Genomic DNA, 24578 nt, shown 5'->3' on the forward strand with positions numbered 1-24578 from the left:
GATGAGGAAGAATTGGGGGGAGAATTGCGGGGTGGGTTGTAATGTTAGTAGGAGCTGTTGGGAGTGCTCAACACTTTGGAAAAAATCAGTTCACTTATTTAGGAGCCTAACTTTAGGAGCAACCATTTTTTAATTCTGGCAGGGGTCTCTAGAAGTTGCAGATAATGAGCTGGATTCTCAGCTGCTGTGAATCAGCATAGTTCCATTAAAGTCAATAGGGCTCTGCTGAACTATACCAGGAAAGGATCTGCCCAATACATCCCTATACCGTATACGTATGGAGTTTGAAAAAGCAGCTCGCTCAGTTTGAATGGAAGTTTTGTACGAGATTCTGGACTTCATAGGGACCGTTCTTCCTGGCCCACTGAGCTACTGTTCCTTCAACCAGAAGGAAGAAGACCAGACAGTAAGGAGTATGTGGATAAGCATGCACATGGCTGTGTAGAAAAGAGAGGCATGAGACTGACATTTTGTGGGGAGAAAAGAGAGACAAAAATATTAGGGATGAGATCAGTTGTGGGGGTGGGACAGAAGACAGGAAACAGAGTAAAGGGATGGTAGAAGGAAGGAAAAAAGGAACAGACACTGAAAATGCAGAGAATGATACAAGTGTAGTCAGGAAGGGAAACAATGTAAAACAAAAGTGAGACATGTTACACCTAAAAAATTTATTAAAACAGTTGAAATGGAGTATTTTAGATATAAAGACAGTACACCAACTGTATAAAACTCTTTTATTCCTTTAAAACTGGTAGAGAGACATGGTGGCTTTTCATCCTGGCTAGTTAGCTTAGTCAATGAACTAGTAGGTATAGGACACATTTTTCAAGTCCTGCTCATCTCAATATAATCATTGTTCTTATTTTCTCTAATGGGGATTTCTTCCTCTGTTCCAGCATCTTGAGACACGACATTAATGACTTTTAAAGATATTTAATGGCAGAAATATGGGTCTTCAGTACCAGTGGATGAATCACTGGAATAAGCAAAACTGTCTTGGTCGTTGAAACTGACTCCCTATAAGACCCCAGTTTACTAGGTTTATAATAGGTCTTCTGATTTTAGTAATAATGAAAAACTCAGCTATCCCCATGCACCAACTTTGGAAAATATTGAGAAAATTGGAGGTAGGTGCACACAATGTATTAGTTTTACTCTATTTCATTTACAGAAGAGAACTGTACCTATAACATAGGAGTAATCTACTAATAACTCAGAATGCCCTACATTGCTGCATTATTTAATTGAAAATTTAGTGCACTGTATTGATAAGTTCATGTACCATTATAAAATGCACACTACAAATTTCTTGGCACTATTACAGATATGTAGTATTTTTTAAACTCAAACACAATGGAATAAAAGCAATAGCTAAGTAAAGTGCCTAAATCTGCAAACCTAATGTAGGTAAATCTTCCAGTGAATCAACAGGAGTTTTCCTTGTGTCAGGACTACAGAACTGGGCACAAAATGGATGCATCAGATCTGAACATGCTAATGGCTGCTTAAAACAACATTTAAAAACATTAAATACATAAAAAAGAGAAAACACAAAACACAGAATTCAAAGAATGCTTTGGTTAAAATACATCTGAGAAAATGAATGGGACAAGATGCAAAACAGCTGTTGTTAACAACTAACATTCGGGCAGTTCTGTCAAACTCAGGAACACTGGTTTGTATTTCCTATGCTAATTACAAATGAAAACAAGGTATGGCTTTTATAATTAATTTTAAAGGAGACTACACAACTATGCAGTGTTCCTCCAGAGACAAGTGCAATGTGCCTGATATTTATAAAATACCTTCATAGTTTATATTTAAATTGTAATTAAGATTTTTCACATCTGAACCCATTTAATGGGAAACCATTAAAATGTTATGTAAACAAAGTAATTTTTTCCACAAACTTGCTTTAGTGTTTTGTTCAAATCATATAATTTTTCTTTAAAACATCTAGATACTGCTGCGTTGCCCTGGACACTGGATCCTGCTCCATATTTAGATTTTTTGAAGATCCATCAGTAGATCCTACAGGAGAGACTCTTACAGACCCAGTTTCAAGTTCAGTTGTGGCTAGAAAGAACAAGAAAAACAAATGACCACATATGTTCTGTGTTATATTACATGACAGTTTTGTAGTGGACTTTGTCATAAGCCCATTGAATTTTTTCCATTGATTGCAATGGGAATTGTATCAGGTCTAGAGACAGCAGATACATATTTTAAATCAGTACAAAAGAAATACTATGAAAATGACATAAAAGGGATGTTCACAAAAAGGAAGAAACCAGATTTTTAAAATTATGTAAGCAATAAATTAGCTTTTTTGCTAATCAGTAAATAACTGTTATTATTTCTAGGGCTATCAAAAATAATGGGTCAAATCCACAGATGCTGTAAGCACACAAAACTCCAATGAAGACAACAAAATGACAACTGCTTACTCCAGCGATAAATTTGGAAGAATATCAATTATATGCAATAATACTGATTAAAATATGTATGAGAGGGGAAGTGATTTTTAAAGTTTGTGAAAAATCATAAAAGTGTATTTACTGTATTTGTGTTAATCCTGTGTGTGTTGGGAATTTCAGGAAAATTAATTTCAGATTAACACATTTTTGTGGGGAAATTATGTAATATTCTGTACAGCGCTTTGGTAAGTGGGCAGTGATTGCAAAAAGAACTTTACTAAATTTGAAAATTAGTAGAAGCAGCAATGGTGTTTGACACAACAACTTAACACTAATTTTGAATTATAACAATAAAATCATAAATGATTTTTAGTAAATCAGTTTTTTAAAATAAATGCCAATATGCTCTGACAAATTACCTTGGTCAAGTTCTTTAGTGATACTTTTTTCTAGTTCCTGCTGCATCTGAAATTAAATATCAACAATATTTTACATGTAAATAGTTCAGTAGTTAGCATCATAAAAATATTGCTATATATTTGAAAACAACTAGAGTGTAACTAATAATGAAACCAAAATCCTTAACAGAGATTTAATTTTGTTTTGGAGAAATCCTTGATTAGCTGAGTCTTAATATTCTAATGGTTGAACAATATCAGCATCATCATAAAACAATCTATACCTCATTAGAAATCATAGAAATGTAGGGCTGGAAGGGACCACAAGAGGTCATGAAGTCCAGCCCCCTGTGCTGAGGCAGGACAAAGTAAACTACATCGTTCTTGGCTAACTAGATCTTTGCTAATTAGCCTCTTCTGTCCCTATGAAATATTTTTACAAGCTATAATTAACTACGCTATAGCTCAGAGGAATGTAAGACTCATGGCTTTTACTCCCTTTTATGCACATGCTGCTTGATAAACCTTGCTTACTAATTTTGGCTTAATGTAATTACCTAATGATTCATAATTTAGTAGTTAAACACATGAACAAGCACAATCAATTAATAACAGAGGGCTAAATTCTATCTTCAGATGTGAATAAAACCTCAATTAAATTCAGAGGTAATAGATGTATCTAATTCTAAGTTTGGCCTGTTAAAACTATGAGGCCCAATCCTGCAATTGAATGAAGCTGCTGTTGCAAGAATAAGTTTTGCAAGATTTAGAACTTAAATTATGTATATATAAAAATGAAGTGTCAGTATTTAATTTAGCTGTTACAAAAATGTACAATATTAGTCTGCAATGGCCTTCTCACTGTCTTGTGGATATATGCAACACATCTCTTTTTGTCATCCTTCTCCTAAGATGGTGAAATGATGGTTAAGGGATCAGATGGCAAGCTCTGCAGCTTTGTATTAAGCGGCATAAATTGGCTAGCGGGAATGGAAAGGTGTGTTTTTCTCTCAAGGGAATTGGTTAATGTCACTTTTACAGTTTTGATTGCAAGCACTTCGTAAGCATTTTGTTTATTCATACCGATGATACTGTGTAAGTTATTGTTATTTATAACTTGTATTTCTGTAGTGTGTACAACAGACTTTCCATTAAGATAGTCAATGACATGAAGAATTTAAAATCTAAAAAGACAAGACAGACAACAACTAGCATATAAGAAAGCGTAATTTCTAAATATATGGAACTAGCACACACATATTACAGTGATGAGTACCTCACAAACAGTAATTAATAATTTTACAAATGATGAACAATATACTGAGAAACAATGGAGGAATTTAAATACTGGTAAATATCCTTTTTTTCTTTTCAAGATTAATTTACTCACCAGTTTAGAATTTTGGGGAGAAGAAACTACTTCTGTAAGGGAGATGTTCAAGACACAATCAGGGAAAGAGTAGGAACAGAAAGACCCTCCAGAGAGCACAGAGTCTCTGACTGGCACTAAGTGGCAAGGTAAACTGTTTAGCGTGCACAAAGGTGCCTTCGGCTGGATTGCAGGGATAACTGGAACCAAATTAAGTAGCATGTTAGTGGATAAAACTATCAGGAAGCCAAGGTGTGGGAATTCTGAAAAATCTGTACCTTAATGGCTAGAGAAGGGAAGTGAAAAAAAAGAGACCTTAAATCCCAAACCCCCAAATTATGGATAAGCAGGAGGAAGCAACAGCAAAGCCCTGGAAAGGAACTGGGTATTAGAGCTGAGAGGGAGAAGCTGAAGGATCAGGAGACAGCAAGAAGCAGGGAATCAAACAGCCCACCACAGGAAGAGACTAGCCAAGATGGGTCAAATCCCTAGGAAAAGAGAAGCTATGCAATCTGGGAAAACTCATCCACGATCTGTGTCTGGAGCCTGCACAACAGATGCATGGTGCACACAGATCACTGAATGTCTGCACTATTGGTATAGAATCTTCAGTCAGGATCCTCTTTGACCTTCCTTTGACCCATTTCATTCCATTTTCATCCCTTCTTTTCCTTCTTCCTCAGTTTGAAGTCATCCCTGTTATTCTCATCCAGATCTGTCAAAGAGGGACCAAATGGAAAGAAACGACAAGAACAAATGCTAAGAGCTGTGTATCACACATCCAGGAACAGAAGCAAAGAATACTGAAGGATGGTGAGGGCATTATATCTTGGGCATTATTCATTGCCTATTTTCCTCCTGGAGATGGTGCTTTAAAATCAGCTATCCGGAACTTCCAGCACTGTGGGAGGGCATTCACTCCATATCTACCAGATTATAGGGATGTTTCTACCAGATTAGAGAGACAGAACCAGAAAATAAAATTTACTATAAATTATAGTAGAAAGCAACCAAGATCTAAAAGCTACAGGTAAAGCAGGGCAGGTAACACTTATGCTTCTGTGACAGATCAGAGATCAAGTATCTGGATCTTGATTAACCTTTCCTCTGTCAGGAGGAGACTGATTCTCTTGTCTCTCTCTCAGCTCGTATTGTGGACTATCCTCACAGACATCAGGGAACTCTTCTTTAACTTTATTATGGACCTGTGTGACTGAAGTATGGCAAGAGTCACCTGGGTCACTTCCTATGAGGTTCCTGGGGATGATTCACTGATGAGTATGTTATTTAAGAATTAGTATAGATGAGTCCCTAGGTGAACCAATACTGTTATAAACCTGAGCAGGGACAGATGACACATTAAAGGAGCAACACTTTGTATTTGTAGTGGCTACTTCTGTAGGGGAGGGGAAATAAAAAAATCGAAGAAATTGCTAGTGATGGAGTCAGATTGGAATATGCAGATAAGCTTCTGTCAGGTCCAATGCCAGAAGGTGTCCTGGAGAGACTGTAAAAAGTAATGGAAGCTAGAATCCCATCCTGAATTTCATTCTTCTTCATTGACCTTTTCAGTTTCTTGAAGTCTAAGATGGTTTGGACTCTTCCTGATCTTTCCCCTTCTATGAAGAATATGGAGAAGAACCCAGAAAACATTTGGTATTGAGAGAGAGGCTCTACTATTTATAGCTCTGGGAGATGAGAGATCTGCTTCAGGATGGCTTGCTGTCTCTCAGTGTTGGAGAACAGATGAAGATGTAGAAAAGCCTGAAGCACCAAAGAATATCAGTGCTGTACTATGAAGTTTCCTGGAACCATGTGTCTATATGCCCTCCGGGAGTATTTCTGGTGGAATCAGGCACAGTTGCAGCCATACTGACTTTTTGGATTGAAAACAAAGACTAAACCTGTTCCCTGATTGGGGCTTGCCTGTGGTGCACTGGGTTTAAGGTTTACCCTGGAATAAGAGAAATCCCTTATCTTGTGACCTGTATTGTGGGTAGCAATGAAAGGAGCTTTTGTATGAGGACCGTGGTCTTATCTTTTCTGGTGTAGAGAATAAATACTTTCACTTCCACCTTATCCCACTGTCTAACTAAACAAGATTCCCACCTGAGAATTTTGAGGCACAAGGGGATTTGCTTTGAATAGTTTTGCACAACCTCTTGCTGCCAACTTCAAGGAGTCCAGGCATCCATCTGCCACAAATGTGGTTGCTAGGGATAGTTTCTTCAGTGTTGACTTGAACTTGTCATGAGCTTCTGGTGGTCCAAACTTTTCAAGTTACTGCACCAGGACATCACGGTTCTAGTGAAGAATATGCTGGCCACATGAGTGTCTACGGGTACATCTACACTACAATTAAAATCTGCAAGGTGGGAGGGTCCCAGAGTTTGGGCTGCAGCCTGAGCCCGAAGGTCTACATTGCAATTAAACAGACCCTTAGTCCGAGCCCTCTAAGCCTAAGTCAGCTGGCCTGGGTTGACCATGGGTGTCTAACTGCATTGTAGAAATACCGTATGGATTGCTGAATAAGTTTCAAAGCTTCCATCTTCCCGATCTTTTGGGAAGAAATATCTGTTGGTAAGATTAGCACAAATTTGTACTTGGGAAGTTTCTGTTGATCAGCTTTAGGGAGAATAAAGAATCTTTGGCTTTTAAGATCCTATAAAACTCCTAAAAAACTGTCTTCTTGACAGAGCCTTTTTTGTCTTTGGTTGGGAGATTTTTATCCCTCTCCAGGAAGGAGGTTTGGAGGATGAAGAAGGAGTCCGAAAAGTATTATAAACACCAAGAAAAAATGAAAAGCTATGAAAAAATACAAACGTAAATGATAAAGTTAGTATTGAGGTCTAGACTGATAGGCAAAAAGGAAATGAAAGGGTCACAAGATACAATATATACTGTACTGTAGCATGACACTAGTCCACACACAGTACTTACATATGATTGATGGATTTTTCCAGGATTCAGTGGATTAGATAACTATAAGGCAGTCCTTGTGAGAAACTCCAAGAGTGGATTTTACAAAAGAAAGACTAAGTTGGAAAATAACATTTTTTCCTAAAAGGTAAAAAATGATATCCACCAACCCCTACAGTTTAAAGACAGCTGTGATTCAAATATAATAAGTATGATCCTTCACATTCCATTCTTTAGTACTGATCAACAGTATCATTTTAGATATTGTCAGTGTTACACACAAATATATCAAACACAGCAATACTGTCTTGCTAATTTAAATTATGCTATTCACTTTTGTAAAGTATAGCAAAAATTGTTTATAAACAGAGTGTTTAAATTTGCATTATGAAAATCCCGACAAAATTTGCTCTGAATTGAAATTAAAATTTAAACAGTACAAATAGACAAATGTGCCCAGTACAAAGAACTACACAGTATTAAGCAATACTGACTACACACCTTGTCATGTATCTGGTTGCAGAGAAGAGAAGGAAGAAACAGACTTTTGATCAAGGAGCTGAAGAAGTAAGAACAAAAGCCGTAAATGTATAGGTCTTGTAAGTCAGAACTGAAAAATGACCCTATATAAATGAAGAAAATAAAATTACTTAAGATTTTTGAATACTATACTACAAGAGAGTGCAGATGGAAAAAGACCGGAAACTGAATTGAAATTTAGAGATAAACAAAACCAGGAGATTCCCCCTATTTGGACAGATTAAAAGATGTGTTTTATAACTATACTGACTCATGATGAATGTGGTTGTCAATAGAGATCACTATTGTTTTCCAAGATAAAATGTTGAAGTTTATTTTTATTAACTATGTTTTTTAAATATTTGTCTATTCGCTTTATGCATAGCCCTTTGCTTAATGTTTAATAAGGCCTCAGTCCTGCAAGGAACTCTGCATGGGCTGCTCTCCTCTAAAGTTATCAGAGCTCCCAGCAAGACTGGGGCCTATAGGCTAGCTAGAACTTATCCTAGCGCACAGTGTGCAGACATAGCACTGCATACACAGATCCCCCTCTCCCCTGCACAAGGGAGAGCAATGCATGCTCTTCACTTCCTTCTGACTGTGGAGAAGCTCTTCTGTGTGGATCCAGAGAGTTAGGAGGAGTGGAGGTGGGCTAGCAAGTTTAAACCTACTTCCCCCAATAACATCGTAAGCTGTCTAAGGCCTTGTCTACACTAGCACTTATGCCAGCAAAACTTTTGTCGCTAAAGGGTGTGAAAAACACCCCCCCTGAGCGACATATGTTTTTGCCAGCATAAGTGCTTGTGTAGCCATGCTATGTTGATGGGAGAGAGCTCTCCGCTGAGATAATAAAACCTCCTAAACGAGCGGAGGTAGCTATTTCAGCAGGAGAGTGCCTCCCACTGACATAGTGCTATCCACACAAGTGCTTATGCCAGCAAAATTTGTCGCTCAGGGATGTGAAAAAAAGACACCCTCTGAGCGACAAAAGTTTTGTTGGCATAGGTGCTAGTGTAGACAAGGCCTAAGTTACTAAAGATGCAGTTTGTGATGGATTTCCCAAGTATTCATAGTTGCTGTTTCTTAAGAATAATATTGTATTTTTAATATTAAAAGGGAAAGCTACTTACATGTAACTGGAAGTTCTTCAAGATGTGTGATCCCCATCTATATTCCACTGAAGGTTATGCACATGTGCCATGCACCTGGAGCTGAAGTTTTTGAAAATAGTATTGCTTGGCGGTCCATGCATGTGCCCCTGTAATGCCTCATGGTTTTGTAAGAGGTGATAAAGGGCAGGCAGATCATCAGCATCTCCAGTTCCTTCTCCACTACAGAATTATCAGATCTGCAGCAGAGGGAAAGGAGGGTGGTACTGAATACTGATAGGGTCTACACATCTCAAAGAACCTCAGCTACAGGTAGGTAATCTCCCCTTCTTTTTTGAGTGATGGTCCCTGTTGTATTCGATTGAAGATTATTGACAAACAGTACCTAGACAGGAGTTTATGTAATATACTTGGCGGTGTTGTCTGACATGACGAGGATGTGGCAATAGCAGATAGCTGGTAAGAACATGTGGTATGCTTTCTGTACTGCCTAGAGTTCTTATATGTTTTTGTGCATCCTGGCCTCTCGCATGGTCCAGGTGCCTTGTGTCACTGATCTCACGTTAGCGCCACAGACTGCGAGTGACGCATTCATTATGACTGTCACACTTGTGAAGCTGGGAGGAAGAGCATCCAGAAGCAGACTTGTAGAGGGTCTGTCCACCACTGAAGTGAGCAGATGACTTCTGGCAGGACACAGAGTATAGTGTCCATGGATTGGCGTATAAAAGAGAGTAGACTCTTTGCAGCCATAGCTGTAGACAGTGAAGGTGCAGGTGGGTGAAGGTCATGATGTATATGCAACCACCATGTGCTCTAGGAGGGAAAGGCATGTCCTGGCCAAAACCGCATGGTTGGAGGCGACTAGGGCTATTTGGTCCAGTAGGCTCTGGAATCTGTCCCGTGGTGTTGATTCATTCATTTAATAATTCCAGGGACCAAATAGGATGCAACATCGATTTTTCAACATTGATGCTCAGTACTAGGGAGAAGAGGAGTAGAAGAAGCTGGGATGTTGATGCTTGAGCTTCGTCTTTGAACTGTGTTGCTAGCAGCCAATTGTCCAGGTAGGGGAAGACAACGACTCCCTGACAACAGAAGCGAGCTGCTACCAAGGAGAAAACCTTTGTGAAGACTCGTGGAGCAGTAGTAGGTCTGAATGGGAAAACCCTGTACTGGAAATGTCGAGATCTCATCTTGAGCATCAGGAATCTCCTGTGGGATGAATGTATGTTGATATGGAAGTAGGAGTCTTGCATACTGAGAGCTGTAAACAACATGCCTTTTTCTAGCAAGGGAATGAAGGCTGCAAGCATGACCATACAGAATTTTGTTTTTCAAATCAGGGGCTGAGGAATCAGAGATACAACATTGATCTCCATCCCCTCTTCTTCTTGCGTACCAGGAAATAGCTGGAATAGAACCCTGTGTCCTGAAAAGCTGCAGGGACTGGTTCCACTGCTCCTTTCTGTAGGAGGGAATCCACTTCTTGGGTAATAATACTATTGTGAGAGTGATATTGGGGAGGGGATTTGGGGAAGTGGTTGTGAAGGAGGTGTCACCATAAACTTGTTGGTGTAGCCGCACTGAACGATGTCCAGGACCCAGTTGTCTATTATAGCTCTCCATGCTGGTAGAAAGAATTTGAAACGACCCACAAGAGGTGGATGTTAGGAATGTTGGTGTATGGAGTGGTTGACAACTCTCTTGTCACACTCAGAAATACCATTTTTGCAATGATTGACTGTGTTAAGACGTCTGTGTTGCTGGAACAGACAGTCAGGTTCTGTGTACCTTAGGGCACTTCTGAGGAGGCTCATAGGTGGTAGAAATGTGGTGCTCTATAGCACTGGCTTGGTGGTAGGTGATAAAATTTTCTCTTTGGTACCAATGTATAAATGCCCAATGATCGTAAGGTGGCTCTAGGGTCTTTTGATGAGTGTAAGGAACCATCAGCTTTCTGGTTGTGTTCTGCACCTCTCCAGGAAAACCTGAGGATTGTAACTAGGATTCCCTCCTCATGACAATTCCCATTGCTAATACATGCGAGGACCTGTCTGTTGAATGAACTGCAACCTGAAGTATGGATCTGGCAACCAATTTGCCTTCCTGTATAATTGCCGGGAAGCAATGACGATGCTACTGGGGTAGCTTGTCTGAAAATTCTTCCATTCGACCATAGTTTATAAAGTCATACTTGGCCATCAGTGCCAAGTAGCTAAAGATCTGGAACTGTAGGCCAGCTGAGAAGACCTTTCGACCCATAAAGTCCTGTCTCTTATATTCCTTGTCTGTCAGGATGGAGTGTGGGTATTGTTGTTTGGTCCACTCCAATACAGTCTATATCATCAAGAAATTAGGAGGGTGTGAAAATAGAAATTCTGACTCCTTTGGGGGATGCAGCATCTTTTCTCGCTCCCCACCTTTGGGGTCGGTGCGCACATGGCTGAGGTATGCCACACGGTGCGTGCTGGTTGAAGAATGTCCTTACTGATTGGTATAGCCACCCTTGCCGGTACCGAAGCGTACCAAATGTCTAGTAACTGATGTTGACTGTCCTGCACCTCTTCTAGTGGGATTTCTAGAGCATTGCCTATCTTCTATAGCAGCTCTTGAAACTGTCAGTAGTCGACTGGTGGGGAGAAGGATGTGGATTATATGGCAGCATCTGGAGATGATGAAGGGAGTCACTCCGGATCCACCAATACTGTCAGAGCTGAGCTAACTGGTGCATTGTCTAACCCCATTTCTGAAAGTCTACCGGATGAAGGTTGTGGGGGCGAGGTGGAGGAATCCCCCCGAGCTTAACAGGGCTGCTCTCAGGCCATAGCTGCAATATGGCCAACCTGGTTGATCCTGCTGCTGTTAAACCCATGCCCAAGGAACCCAGTTCCAGCTCCATGGGTAAGGCAGAGCGGGGAACTGCCATGGTGCTGTAGGAACCCTTTGGTAGTCATGCTTCTGGAACGGGAGTGGTGGGCCATATCCATTGTTCGTATCCTCAGAATTGGAGGAATCAGAGCCTTCCACAAATGGTAGTGCTGATGGAGCCATCAGAACGGGGTGCATCAGAGTGGCATAGGTAGCAGGTGACAGAAGTAGCCAGGGGGAAGGAGCCCTCCAAGCAGGTGAGTGCATCAGAGCACATAGAGACTTCAGTCCCCCTCCAAGGCAAATAGCTCTTGGGGGCCAGGAACACTTCTGAATCTCCCTGGTGTCAGTGGTATCTAGTCTACTGACGACACTGAAACTGGTAAGGGCATCTGTCTCAGAACTGATGGTTCACAGGATGCTGGTGGAGTTAAAGTAGGCAGAGTACCAGGGTCTGGGATCAGTACCGATGGATCTCGTGAGTGGTGCAGCCTTTTGTTGCTCTTGTGAGCCTTGGAATGCATAGTTTCTCCATGACTGGTGCAACATCCTTCCTGGATTTGGAGGAAGACTTACTGCCATGCTTATGCGCATGCTTCTGTAACTCACAGCAGAGGGTCTGTAACACTGGTACCAGTGGAGCTGGACGGAGGTTCCATGGTAGGTGGAGTGCTCTTAGATTGTTCAGGCTGATGTACAAGGGGGTTTCCCAGCAAGGATCTGATTTTGGCTCCATGGTAGCCTCCATGAGATGCTTTTTGAGGCAAAGAGCTTGCTTTTCCCATGTATGGGCAGGGAAGGAGAGGCAGATTTAAATGCTTTATTAGAGAAAATGTTTAAGCAAAAAAACAAAAAAGCAGCGGTCAAGGTTTAAAAGGCACAGTAGTACAACATCCAGGGATGATATGCACTGGGGGGGGGATGGGGGGGAATTGGGGATCAGGGGGAGGCAACAGCAGGATGAGCTGTGGCCCCGTAGGAGGGGCTGGAGGTGTGGGGCTTGAGGGTTGCAGGGGAGTATGTGGGGAGAGGGGGCTCTATCCAACGTGGAGGGAGGGTCCCTGGGAGGCATTTGCCAAGGAAGGCAAGTGAGTCCATGTGTGTGGGTGGGGGTCTGGGGAGTACAATGGCGTGCAGGGGGATATGTGGGGAGTGGGGGATGCTATCCATTGTGTGGGGAGGATCCCTGGGCGGTATTTGCCAAGGAGAGCAAGCGAGTCCATACATGGGGGTGGGAGTGGAGGTCTGGGGAGGACAATGGAGGGATGGGCTGCAGTATCCCGGATGGGGGTGGTGGTGTTGGGTTTAAGGTTTACAGGGAGATATATGGCCGTGAGGGAGCATTTCAATGTATAGCAGAACCATTGGGGGCATGTTTCAGTAAAAAGAGTACATAGGTCCATACAGGGTGAAATGTCTCTCATTAGTCCAGTGTCCCTCACAGTCGATTGGTGGGTCAGTCTCGTCTTCTCCTGTGGTGGTCTTCGCAGCGTCCATTGTTGCGGCCACTGCGACCTCCAGTGGCGCGTCCACCGCGACCTCTGGTGGTGCCCCTCGACGAGGCCGCTCAGGTGGGTGGAGTCAATGGGACCGGCTGGTTCCAGGGGGGGCTCTCCGGCCCGCTCCTCCTGGTACTGCCGGTGTCCGGTGATATGTTCGACATCTATATCCCTTGACCACTACACCTGGATGTGATGCGCTAATGGAAAATGAGTGAGTGCAGGAAGCACAGATTTTGAATCCCAGTGTCTTCAGCATAATCCAGCATCCAGTCCTGGGGACTGGAGGGAGAAGGGGGAAGGGATTGTTTGGTGGGAAAACTGCCAAAGCGGTGTCCCAAATCCTTAATCCTGTCAACTACTACAAAACTAGATATTACCTATAAAAACAATAAAACTGTAACTATGAATGAGGATAAAATCAATTTTTCTAAAATTTGTTGAATATGCATCACTAAGGATGAGAGAGCAACAAATTCTCCGACTTGGACCAGGTGGTGGTGAGAAGGAATTGGAGACGCTGGCTGTCTGCCCCACCCTTTATCGCTTTGGGCGAAATCACGGGGCAACACAGAGGCATATGTGTGGACCACCAAATGATACTATTTTCAAAAGCTCTGGCTCTAGGCGCATGTGCATAACCCTCAAGGGAATACAACAGGGACCATCACTCAAAGAGGAACTGTATGTTATTTATTTGTAGTCTTGTATTTAAGGCCAATCAATGTGGGCCGTTAACGTATACATATATTTTTTATGTTTCCTTTTGAACAGGGTTTTATATGTTGTGTTTACATTTTGAGGTTACTGATGAACACAGTATTCTGGGTCAGAGTTAAGGTGGTTGTGATGTGATTAAATACACTTTTTAAATAACTTGATATGAATAACATGTTTATGTTTCTTATATGCCCAGCATAAGATTTATTAGGTTCTTAACTAATAATTTCCTTGGTTTTAAGTGCTTGGGTTTGTAGATGATGTGACAGGTAACTACCTTGTTATCTTTTCTTTTGAATAGGCAAATGAAAAGACAGTTTAAAATAGTTTTAATTAGTAGGATGGACAAAGTCAACAAGTTATTAAATCAAAGGAGTGACTAGCACTGAACAAACTAATAATGACTCCTGCAGAATAACGTCTCATTCAATTGCACCTCGCAATATATTTCCATTCTGCAGGTTGCAAAGCTAGCCACAGATGTATGCAGAGCATAGCCTACCTTCACTGAATGTTGGTAAAAAGTACCAAAAAATTGACACATTAAATGTCAGTTTCCAGGCTGAAACCAAGTGTCTTCATTACAGAATCAATGCCTAACACATTAGGACACTTTTCTTCCCTGCCTAATCACTGAATCTCTCTGTTGTGCCTTAGTTACCCCATCTTAAAAATGTGGTTAATAACGCTTTGCATGTACATACATCACTTGTTCATCCATATCTCTCAAAGTGCTTACACAGCTGAATGAGCATTATCATCTCAAATTTACAGCTGACCTAAGCAAACTGTTTAGAAACAATCCGTATGAGAGGCATGTAAGGATATGTACTATTTCTTTACATCTGTGGAGGAACCTGGGAAAGTCAGACTTTTGGGCGGATTGTATGAAGAAATTCAACAGCAAAGAAGAGAAAGACAGGGTAGTTTAGGATTAATTCTATTTTCCTTATATAGTATTAGAAGAAACCAACTATTTCTGTCATTATTTCAAGCATGGTGATCTAGTGGCTAGGATTCTGTTCTGTTCTGAGCTCTGGTACAAACTTCCTATAATACCTTTGGGAATTCATTTCAGTTCCCTATTCCTCAATTACTCCAAAAGGAAAATTGATCCATATTCATTTCCCATAGGCCAAAAGGTAATCATTTTACTACATCCCAAAATCTCTTTCCTCTTTTGAAAAATCACCCAAGGATGTTGACACAAAATATTTTCTATTGTCACTCATTGCCACCTCAGATCAGTTCCACTGATAAAGAATTCATAACTGATTTTCAAATACGAGCAATTTTACAAACATTTTATCATTCTTGCCCTTGAATGCTATTTCTTGCATAAACCAATGTCACAATCTACTTAAGTTTCAATTTTTGTGAGGCAATGTAGACACAAAGAAAAACACTTTTCTAAAATTTCAGAAGGATATTTTTAAGACATTTTAAAGTTTTTGACATTAAAACAATCAGGAAGTTCAGAAAATGTTCTAGCTGTCAATGGGAACTTAATCTAAAAAAAAAATCTGTAAGTATGGGAAATTCTCTTCTTCTTTGCATTAGAAAAGAGGTAAAAGAACCCACTCATAATGGGACCGTGGTTGTAATCTCAACTATGGAGAGGCTATTTCATCAAAATAATGAAATAACACTTGCCAAGTGCAGTCTGGAATCCTGCCTGGCTACAGAAACACAAAGATCTACCACTTGAGCTCAGGAAAATATCAGTTTGCTGTCATCTAGAGAAATACCATTATGTATTAAGCTACAATCACCAAAAAAAAAAAAAAAAAAAAACCCCAACATGCAAATAGTGCCAAGTCCTGCTCCCACTTTATTCTTCATGAAAGAACTCACATTGATAGCAGTAAAAGAGTGACTGGGCATAATAATGCTCCACAATAAATATTGTTAAGAATTTTGCTTAATTGAATGCCTGTCACCAAACATAGGCCATATATGACTTTTCACAGAGATTTAACCATTGGGAAAGTCTGAAGAGGTAATAAGTTGGGTTTGATGCAGAGGGAGAAAAATGTTTTTGTTCTCAGTTAATCTGGTAAAAAAAAAAAAAAATCAGACTTCTGAATTACTTCAGATTGACTGTTGAAAACACAAAACAAAACCTGGCTTCAAATGAGGCAGAGAATCTGAGAACTTTTGCCCTATTTGTCATATACCATCCAGCCTTTAATAGTGAATGAGGCAGGAGTCAGGCAGAAATAATAGTATGGGATCATGGGACCCTAATTCTAATCTAGTTTTGCCACTGACTTCAATGGGAGCAAGATCAAGTTATATAGTATTACACATACAGTAACAAACTCATGCAATGTTTTCTTGGGTATTTCTGACTTGAATCCTTTACTCTGAAACTTCAATCTCTTAACATCATTTTCTGTATGGAACAGATATCTTGTACTTTTACTAATTCAGAAATGGTTGCAGAAGAAGAATATGGCTTCTAAAATAATGATGAAATACTGTACTATGGAAAGATACGGCTATGTGAAATACATATTTTACTGAATTTTCTCCAGCAATGACTGAACTTATTGCTGAGAGTTCTGTTTATTTTTTCTGAAGCATGTTTGAAAGAAGAAACTAAGAGATATAAACCTTTTGAAAAAAATCAACTATCCAGCGATCTAAGATTAGAATAGGGTCAAATAGAATAGAATAGAATAGAATAATGCTGACATTAGAATAGGGTCAAAGTTGTTGTGTGACCTGTGAATAGATGAAAAGAACATGGCTAAAAGTTCTCCAGGTTTGTGACAGAGTTCATGAAAAAGAGAACTGACAGACACTGAAGGTTTAAGCTCCTGAGATCAGACTCCTGTTTTGTTAGAATACATGGCAGCTAAAAATCCAACATCAAAGAAGAAATTACAGGCTCTACCTTAAAGAAACTGAGTAAAATGGGAAAAGTTGGGAGGCATCATCACTACAGAGGATGAGAATATTTTAATAGAAGAACTGGAGGACTGAGATAATAGAAATGGGATGAAATTTAATGGTACAGAGTGCATGGGCATGTACTTAGGGACTAATAAGCATTTATCCTATGAACTGGTGGCTCCTCAGTTGGAAATGGCAAAGGAGGAGAAAGACTGGGGTCTATTAGTCAGTCACAGGATGACAGTGACCCACCAGTGTAATGTGCCATAAAAAAGGCAAATGTGATCCTAAGATATCAGGAAAAATATTTCCAATAGAGACAGGGCAGTATTAATACCATTGAACAAGGCACTAGTAAGACTTCATCTAGAATAGTGTGCATAATTCTGGTTACTTATGTTCAAGGAAGATTCATTTAAACTGAACTAGGTGCAGAGAAGGGCTACTAATATGATCAGGGGAATGAACAGCCTATCTTATAAGAGGACACTAAAAGAGCTTGACTTCTTAGCCTAAGAAAAGGAAGGCTGAGAGGGAATATGACTGCTCTCCAGAAGAGCTATTTAAGCTAAAGACCAAAAGAACAAAAGGGTATAAACTGATAATGAATACATGTAGGCTGGAAATTAGAGGAAGGTTTCTAACAGTCAGAGGAGGAGTGAGGTTTTGGAACAGTCTTCCAATAAGGAATAGTGGGGCAAACAAACTAACTAGTTTTAAGATGGAACTTCAAAAATTTATGAACAAGACTATATGATGAGGTTGCCTGCAATAACAGGGAACTGGACTCGATAATGCAGGATGTCCTTTCCAGTCCTATGTTCTTATGGGAAGAGAGGGGAAAGGTAAATTACCCAGGAATCTCATAGTGATTCTACTTACTTTCATCTAGGAAAGGAAATCATCTCTATTAGAAGAAAAAGATAATCCTCCCCTGAAAGGTAAATTTAAGATTTTACTATGGATATTTAGTATATAAAAGTGTGTGAGAGCTATCTACAAATATGTGTAGGATGTAATCAATAAACAAGGCTAGGGAATTTAATTTGGAGTTATAGGATGAAATTAGGAGAGGGAAATTTAGCCTGAACAACAGGAAAAATTTCCTGACAATAAGATGCGTCCTGATATTCACCTCAAATTTCCTTTTTCCTAATAAGATTATTGAATTTTTTTCAAAAAAATTTCTTGAGATATTGCAAAAGTAAACCACATAAAGGCACTTGAAAATATACAGTGGAGAATAATCCTGCATTGCCAGCTAGATACAACAAATGACCTCTTTAATTTTAAAGAAAAAAATTAATGAGAAGACTTAGAAAATGTTTGAAATTATTAACCCAACAGAAAAATTAGTTACATTAATGCAACTCTAAGAGATTCCTGGAAAATACAAAACTTTTCTTTTAAAATTTAAAGGGAAAAATTGTTTGGATAATTTTACTGTAATCAATATAACGTAAGGGCTCCTATCAAGGATACTGGAACATGATTGCCACACAATTATAGAACCTGGTCTACTGTACTACTAATTAAACGTTAGACCTGGATTTAGGACCTGAAACTGAAAGGGATTGAATGTGACTGATTCTTTCTTTAAACAAATAGGTGGTGGGGCTGAAGTAGAATAAAGGGAGATATTCATCTATGTAAGGTGCCTGTCCTAGTGGTAACCAAATGCCATGCAATAATTAAGCAGCATTGAGAATGCTCACAAAAGGCTATAATCTCACATTTTTAGGAAGACTGGCAATTGATTAATCCTATTGAAAAGGATTACCCATTAGAAAGTACTCTGGGAAGAAATCTGCTAATCTACATTTGTCATGAACAGTTAGCATGCTGTGAATCTTCAAGGCCTTTGCCATTTTGTGAAACACGTATTGAAAGGAAGTTAATCCCCAAAGACATTAGTATAAGGGATTTTCAAAACATGCTCCTTCTTTCTGAAAATTTTCCACCTAAAATCAGAGTATGAGATGACAAAAGGGTTAGTGCAGATGGGTCTGAGGCATTATTCCTAATAGATAAAACTGATGGTTCAAATAAAGCCAATGTCTGATATTTCTATTCAATATTTTACATTACAGAATGCATGAATAAAAATACTCCAAAATTCCTAGGTCAATTCAATTAATGATACCAAGACGTCATTACCTGCCAGAGTTCAAACTGGAGCTTGAAAGGAATGAATTTAAGTCCAACGCAGAGGTTAACACTGGTTTCTTTTTGGTCTCTCAGAGGGTTTGACAACCTTCTGTGAAACAAAGGAGGCTTAATCATGTTGGTACCAATGATGTCCCTGAAAGGGTCTCCATGGTTCCATAAAGACATACTTCAGTCCTGTAACTGGCACCATGGCCAGTGCTGGAACCTTTTTCTGTGCTGATGCCAGCTTACTTAGTGCCATTCCCTTGGCAAAAGACTGAAGTGCCCTGCCCTTGAAGGAATGATTTCTCTTCTCTGTGAGGCAGTGCCTTTCCATGCTTAGAGCTATGTCTGGTCTCTCCTCGGCCCTTCCTTTCAGTGTCATTCTGGTGTTGGGACACTGGTGCTGGCTCTGATGAGATCATTACTGGAGGAGCTTGTGCTAATGCCAGTGCCAAATCTGTTGATACTGATACTGAATTGGCAGTGATGCCAAAATGGTAGCCAGCAGCGGCCTGTACTGGGGGAATCAGCATCAATGTCACTGGTGTCTGTTTTAATACCTGTTTTTCTTCCTGGCCTTTGTTTCACTGCTAGACAATAGGGTGTTGTGCCTACTCGGAAGGGCACTCACTGAGGATAAGCCCTTGTGTTTGTTGGAGGTGGATGTCCATTGGGTCTGAGGTGACATGCATCAATTGCACAAGTAAGAGTAGTTTCAGCACCGCATCCCTCAACTTGTGAGTCATCAACAAGAAGGATTTCAAACTTATCAGAAATGAGGTCTCTCCCAGACAGAAAAGGCAATGACTATCTCCATCAACCAGGGAGTAAATTCATTGTAAGTTGGGCAGGGTTTAAACCCTGAGTCCACCATGGCAGTTGGCATGAGGCACCTTGCCTCACAGTACAGCATGCTATCTTTCTGTTTTGTTTTGTTTTTTAAATGTCCAAGTTGGAAAATTAATCATAGGTAAAGAGGGTGAAGAGACCTTTCTTCACCAAACTAATTCTAAAAGATGAATTTGAAGCTAGAGGAAATTTAGCAGGTCAGACATTTGCCAGGTTCCATCTCAGTTCCATGTGCAATATGGGTTGTTTCATCCTTTATGCCCTTACACAGGAGCATGAGGCAGCACAGGGTGCATGTGTGGCCCAAATGGACACTGCTATTAATTTTTTTTTTTTTAAAGAGTAAGATACTCTAGGAATGCCTCAAAAGAAAATGAGAGCATAATTACACCAAGTAGCAGCAACAAGGTCAATGTCTCGAGAAGAGGAAGTTTATTTAAGACAGTGTTTGGCCTCCCTACCGTGAAAACATGTTCTGGAAGATGGGGAGTCTAAAATAGGATTTTTTCCTAGAAGCCAAAATCAAGCAATAATGCACTGTGCAGAGCGTGCCATGCAGCTGCAGATGTCTGGACAGATGGAGACGTCTGTGAGGTAAACAGTGGTAGCAGTCTTGCCTTGGATCAAGTAAGCTTAGACAAAGCCTTTTAGATTTGGACCAGCTGGATCACAGAAATGAGGAATGCAATCTAACATCCATTTAGACAGTGTCTTTTTGGTAACAGCATTGACCAGGGCAAACTGAGCACCCCCTCAAGAAGTGGTCTTTTTCCAGATACTAAAGGAAACTGGTATGCTAGTCCTTTACAACAACTTTATCGTCACATGGCACATATTGTAGATAATGGTAGATATTTTATCTGGATCTGATATGAGATTAATCAACTTTAAATCCAGAAACTCATTAGAACTAACCAACTTAAAACAGTATTAAACACTACTTAGGGTTTTAAAAATATTTAATTGAAACTATAGCTAACCTATAAACTGACATGATATAATTAACCATACTGCAGTACAGCTGAAGCAAGTGAAAACTACATTTTGAAAACTACTGACCATGGTGGAAGAAGCCATGGGTCCCCAATATGTAGTAAACAGAACAGTGAGGAGACATTTTCACAGCCCCAGAAGACCCTTGTAATTCTTTATGATTTTGGGGCTTGTAGCCCAAGACTGGAGATCTATCAAGACAATTCTTAATAGAGAATTTATGTCTGCTGAGGTTATTAACTGTACATTGTTTAATAGAGTTCTCAGATCACAGTGCGCACTGAAAAGGTAAATAATAGAGATTTACTGATTTGTCACATGGCCTCATTGCTGCCAGTCACGAGTTAGTTCATGGAGAAAAAAAATCCTATACCTGGTTTCATTTAATTCTTTTAAAATAAGTTATGAACAAAGCATTAAAATAGTATAAAAACCCTTAAGGTAAAGAGAAATTAAAGTAAACCAGCAGTGAGAAGTTCACTAATTTTGGTGGCTGTTGTCAAATATCTCCATCTTATGTGCTGCTTTGAGATTGCTTTATCTAGTGGTGATGTGATGCACCAGGAGGGAGGACAAAGAATGAATGTCCTTATGCTGGTCAAAGCAGGAAAGAAAGTATGTGTATTATGAGACCACGTGCTCATTGTGTGCACTGTCAGGAGTGGTGTGGAAACATATCTCTGGTACTCCCCCCTTTTCTTATATATACACACTGCAAAATCTAGTAAGACATAAAAATAATCACCAACCTAAAAGTTGCCTGTGTCTTCTCTTCCTGCTTACATTTCTTTATTCTGATTTTCTCTACTTCCATTTCCACTTTCTTTCCCTTCTCTGTCTCTCTTTTTCTGCTTCTTTAAAAAAACCACAGAACTCTTACCCCTTTTTGTTTAAACTGGAAGTGTTCTTTTTTAAACCTATATACAACAGATTCCTCCCTTCTCCTTGTTCTTCCTGTTATTTTTTCTGTTCCATTTTCTCCCTCCTGATCTTCATCCCCTCCATTCTTGCGTTTTCCCCATTCTACTCCTACCCCAACTCCTATTCTTTCTTGTTCTGTTGCTTCATCCTCTTTGCCCTTCAACTTTTGTGTCTCCCTCTTCTAATTTTTGCCTTCCTAAATTCTGTTTACATCCTCTTCCTTCCTACCTCCCTCCCGGATCCTGCCTATCCCCTCCTGCTTGCCTTTTTTGCCCTGAGTTAGTTCTTTAATAATAATCATGTCCCCTACTCTGCCTGAACTATATGCTCATAATTATCTAGAGAACGTTGCCCTTTTTTGGTCTGCCATTGATACTCATTAATTCATAGTGGTTTGTCCTGCAGCCATTTTCTCAGGTACAATAAACAAAATTTTTAACAGGAGGCTGATTAAATGGATTCTACTGTAGAACTAAACTGAAGAACTTGAAGTGAAAAAAATATTTCTCAGCTCCCACCAATGGTGGAGTGAATGGCGGAAGAAAAACTAGAGAGAAAGACAGACTGAGGTGAAGGCAGTCTTATTCACAGAAGGGAACTGAGAGGTATTTTGTGAAGAATCCTGTATTAAACTGATCTAAATACATATTGGTGGTTCCTGAGCATCATAGTAAGAGGCCAATACATTCTTCATAGAATGAAGATCATGCATTGAACATGTGTTCTCTGTTAGGGTGAAGACTGACCAATTCAAGTATCATATAGATTGGTACACAGCTACAAGAGTGAGACTCTGTGAATCCATTTAATGAAGTTGCTTACCTTATCGTAAAACTGTGGTTTTTTGTGATGTATTGTCCGCATAAATTCTACTTTGAATGTGCATGTGCCCCACACGTGCAATTTCAGATTCTTTTTAAATATCAGTGTCCAATGTCCACTGGGGTTGTGCCAGAGTCCTAGGAACCCTCAAAATCACTGTAGCCAAGGATAAGGGATGGGATGGCCTCAACTACTTCTCAATTTTTTCACCAACAAAGAATACCATGTGACAGGGCTCTGAATTAGCGAGGAGAGAGGGCAGATTGTGGAATCTGTGTGGACAATACATTTTGAAGAACTTCACTAACTGACTGTAAGGCTAAGTAACCTTTCTTTTTCGAGTGACTGTCCACACAGATTTCATTCTTGGTGATAAGCATGCAGCATCCCATGCCCAGAAATGGGTAAAGGACTCCTAATTAAGTACTGATTGAAGGATCTCCAAAGCTTGCATCTGATCTAGGGGCCTACATCAGCTTCCATCTGATCTAGGGGTCTGTACTAAGGCATAGTGAGTGGCAGAAGTATGGACTGTACTCCATAAAGCTGCTCTACATATCTCCATCAATAGAACTATTAAAAGAGGTAGCAGAGGCCCTCTAGACTCAAGTCAAATGAAACCTGATGTGTCTGGGGAAATATCGTTCTTTAATAATGCATACCAAGTATGTATACAGTCTGAAATCCATTTAGATAATCTCTGCGAAGATATCCGTTGTCTCCTCATCTGTTCTGCAAAAGTACCAAACAGTCTCAGTGAAGCTCTAATCAATCTAGTCCTGTCCAGATATAAGAAGACAATGCTCTAGTTATATCCAGTGTGTGAAATTTTGCTTCAGCAGGTGAAGAATGAGGTTTGGGGGAAAAAGACTGGCAGATGAAGAGGCTGATTAATGTGGAAGTCTAAAACTACCTTAGGCAGGAACTTCAGATGAGGCCTTAGGGTGACTGTGCCCTTTGGAAGATGGTATAAGGAGGGCCTGCCATAAAGGCCTGACACAGCCCATCCTTTTGTCGAAAGGTGTGGTCACCAGGAAGGCCACATCTTCACTTAGGCATCATGGAAGGAGCAGGTAGTCATGGGCTTGAAGGAGGAATCCATTAAAACAGGCAACACTGCAATAAGATCCCAAGGTACAGGGGCTGATGGAAAAGCATAGATCAGTCCTTTCAGAAATTTTGCCACAGTGGGGCGACAAAATATCATGTAGCGCTGGTGGAAAATTTGCTGAGACTGCAGGCAAGTGAATTCTAATCAAGTGCAGGGATAGTCTTGACTGCTTTAACATGGGGTAGTCAATAGGTGGACCGCAGTCAAAATCTGGGCTGCCAAATGCTTTTGAAAGGACCTTGAAATCTTTTTATTTAATTATCATTTTTTTTAAAAATTATTTTCTCTGGAGTCTGGATCCCGACTATACCTTGACCAAGAAATTTGCACCTTGACAAGAAATAATTGACTACTCTGATCTAATATATTTGGAACTATTGCCTAGAGAGGTGAGCTGTGATGTTGTCCAGTCCAAACAGACAATTGTTTCCATTTGGACTGGTAAGTTTTCCTTGTTGAAGGCTTTATGTTTCTGAAACGAGATGTCTAGGACTACCTCAAAACAGCTCCACTCTGTAGATGTCAGTAAGCCAGGCAGCCTCCAAAACTGCCAGGTTCAGGAACTATGGGTCTGGATGGAGGATCTAGGTATTGTTCTGAAACAGCAGGCTGGGTAGAACCAGTTAGGTTATTGGCCTCTGCACAGAGACAGTTAAATCAGGTCCAAATAAAACAACTGCCTGGCTTAAGCTGAGGTATCATGGTCACAGTTTTATCTTAGCTTCCTCAGCATGCTGGGGATCATGTGCATCGGTGGAAAAACTTACATCATCCCTGGTGTCCAAGGGATGAGGAAGGCATCTGTAAGGATCCCAGACTCCTGCCTTCTTTGGAGCAGAATCTTGGACATTTGTTGTTGTGTCATATAGCAAACAGGTCTACTGTCAGAGACCCTCATCTGTGCAAGATAGCTCAGGGTGTCGTCAAGCACTTGAGGGACCACTCAGCTCTCCAAGAGTCCTTTGCTGAGGCAGACTACCAACCTGTTCTGATGCCCCAGAAGATGAATAGC

At 40.1% G+C, this 24578-nt stretch overlaps 1 protein-coding gene across 7 annotated transcripts in view; it reads right to left on the reverse strand.

Moving 5' to 3' along the window:
• Nucleotides 1-720: 720 nt before the first annotated feature.
• Nucleotides 721-24578, reverse strand: part of ANKRD26 (ankyrin repeat domain containing 26) — a 130443-nt gene continuing 106585 nt past the window's right edge. For 5 of the 7 annotated variants that reach the window (XM_067564264.1, XM_067564261.1, XM_067564263.1 and 2 more), the window contains 2 exons: nucleotides 2837-2882; nucleotides 721-2076 (listed from right to left, as the gene is read on the reverse strand). In XM_067564264.1, coding sequence (XP_067420365.1) covers nucleotides 1928-2076; nucleotides 2837-2882 — 195 coding nt within the window. In that variant the 3' untranslated portion in view covers nucleotides 721-1927. Of the gene's footprint in view, nucleotides 2077-2836; nucleotides 2883-4853; nucleotides 4900-7604; nucleotides 7663-24578 lie in introns of those variants that run through there. The other 2 variants (XR_010922858.1, XM_067564262.1) reach the window with 2 other exon arrangements.

Source organism: Emydura macquarii, unplaced genomic scaffold, assembly GCF_026122565.2.
Source record: "Emydura macquarii macquarii isolate MOO-44397 ecotype Brisbane River unplaced genomic scaffold, CSIRO-AGI_Emac_v2 contig_2636, whole genome shotgun sequence".
NCBI classification, from domain to species: domain Eukaryota; kingdom Metazoa; phylum Chordata; order Testudines; family Chelidae; genus Emydura; species Emydura macquarii.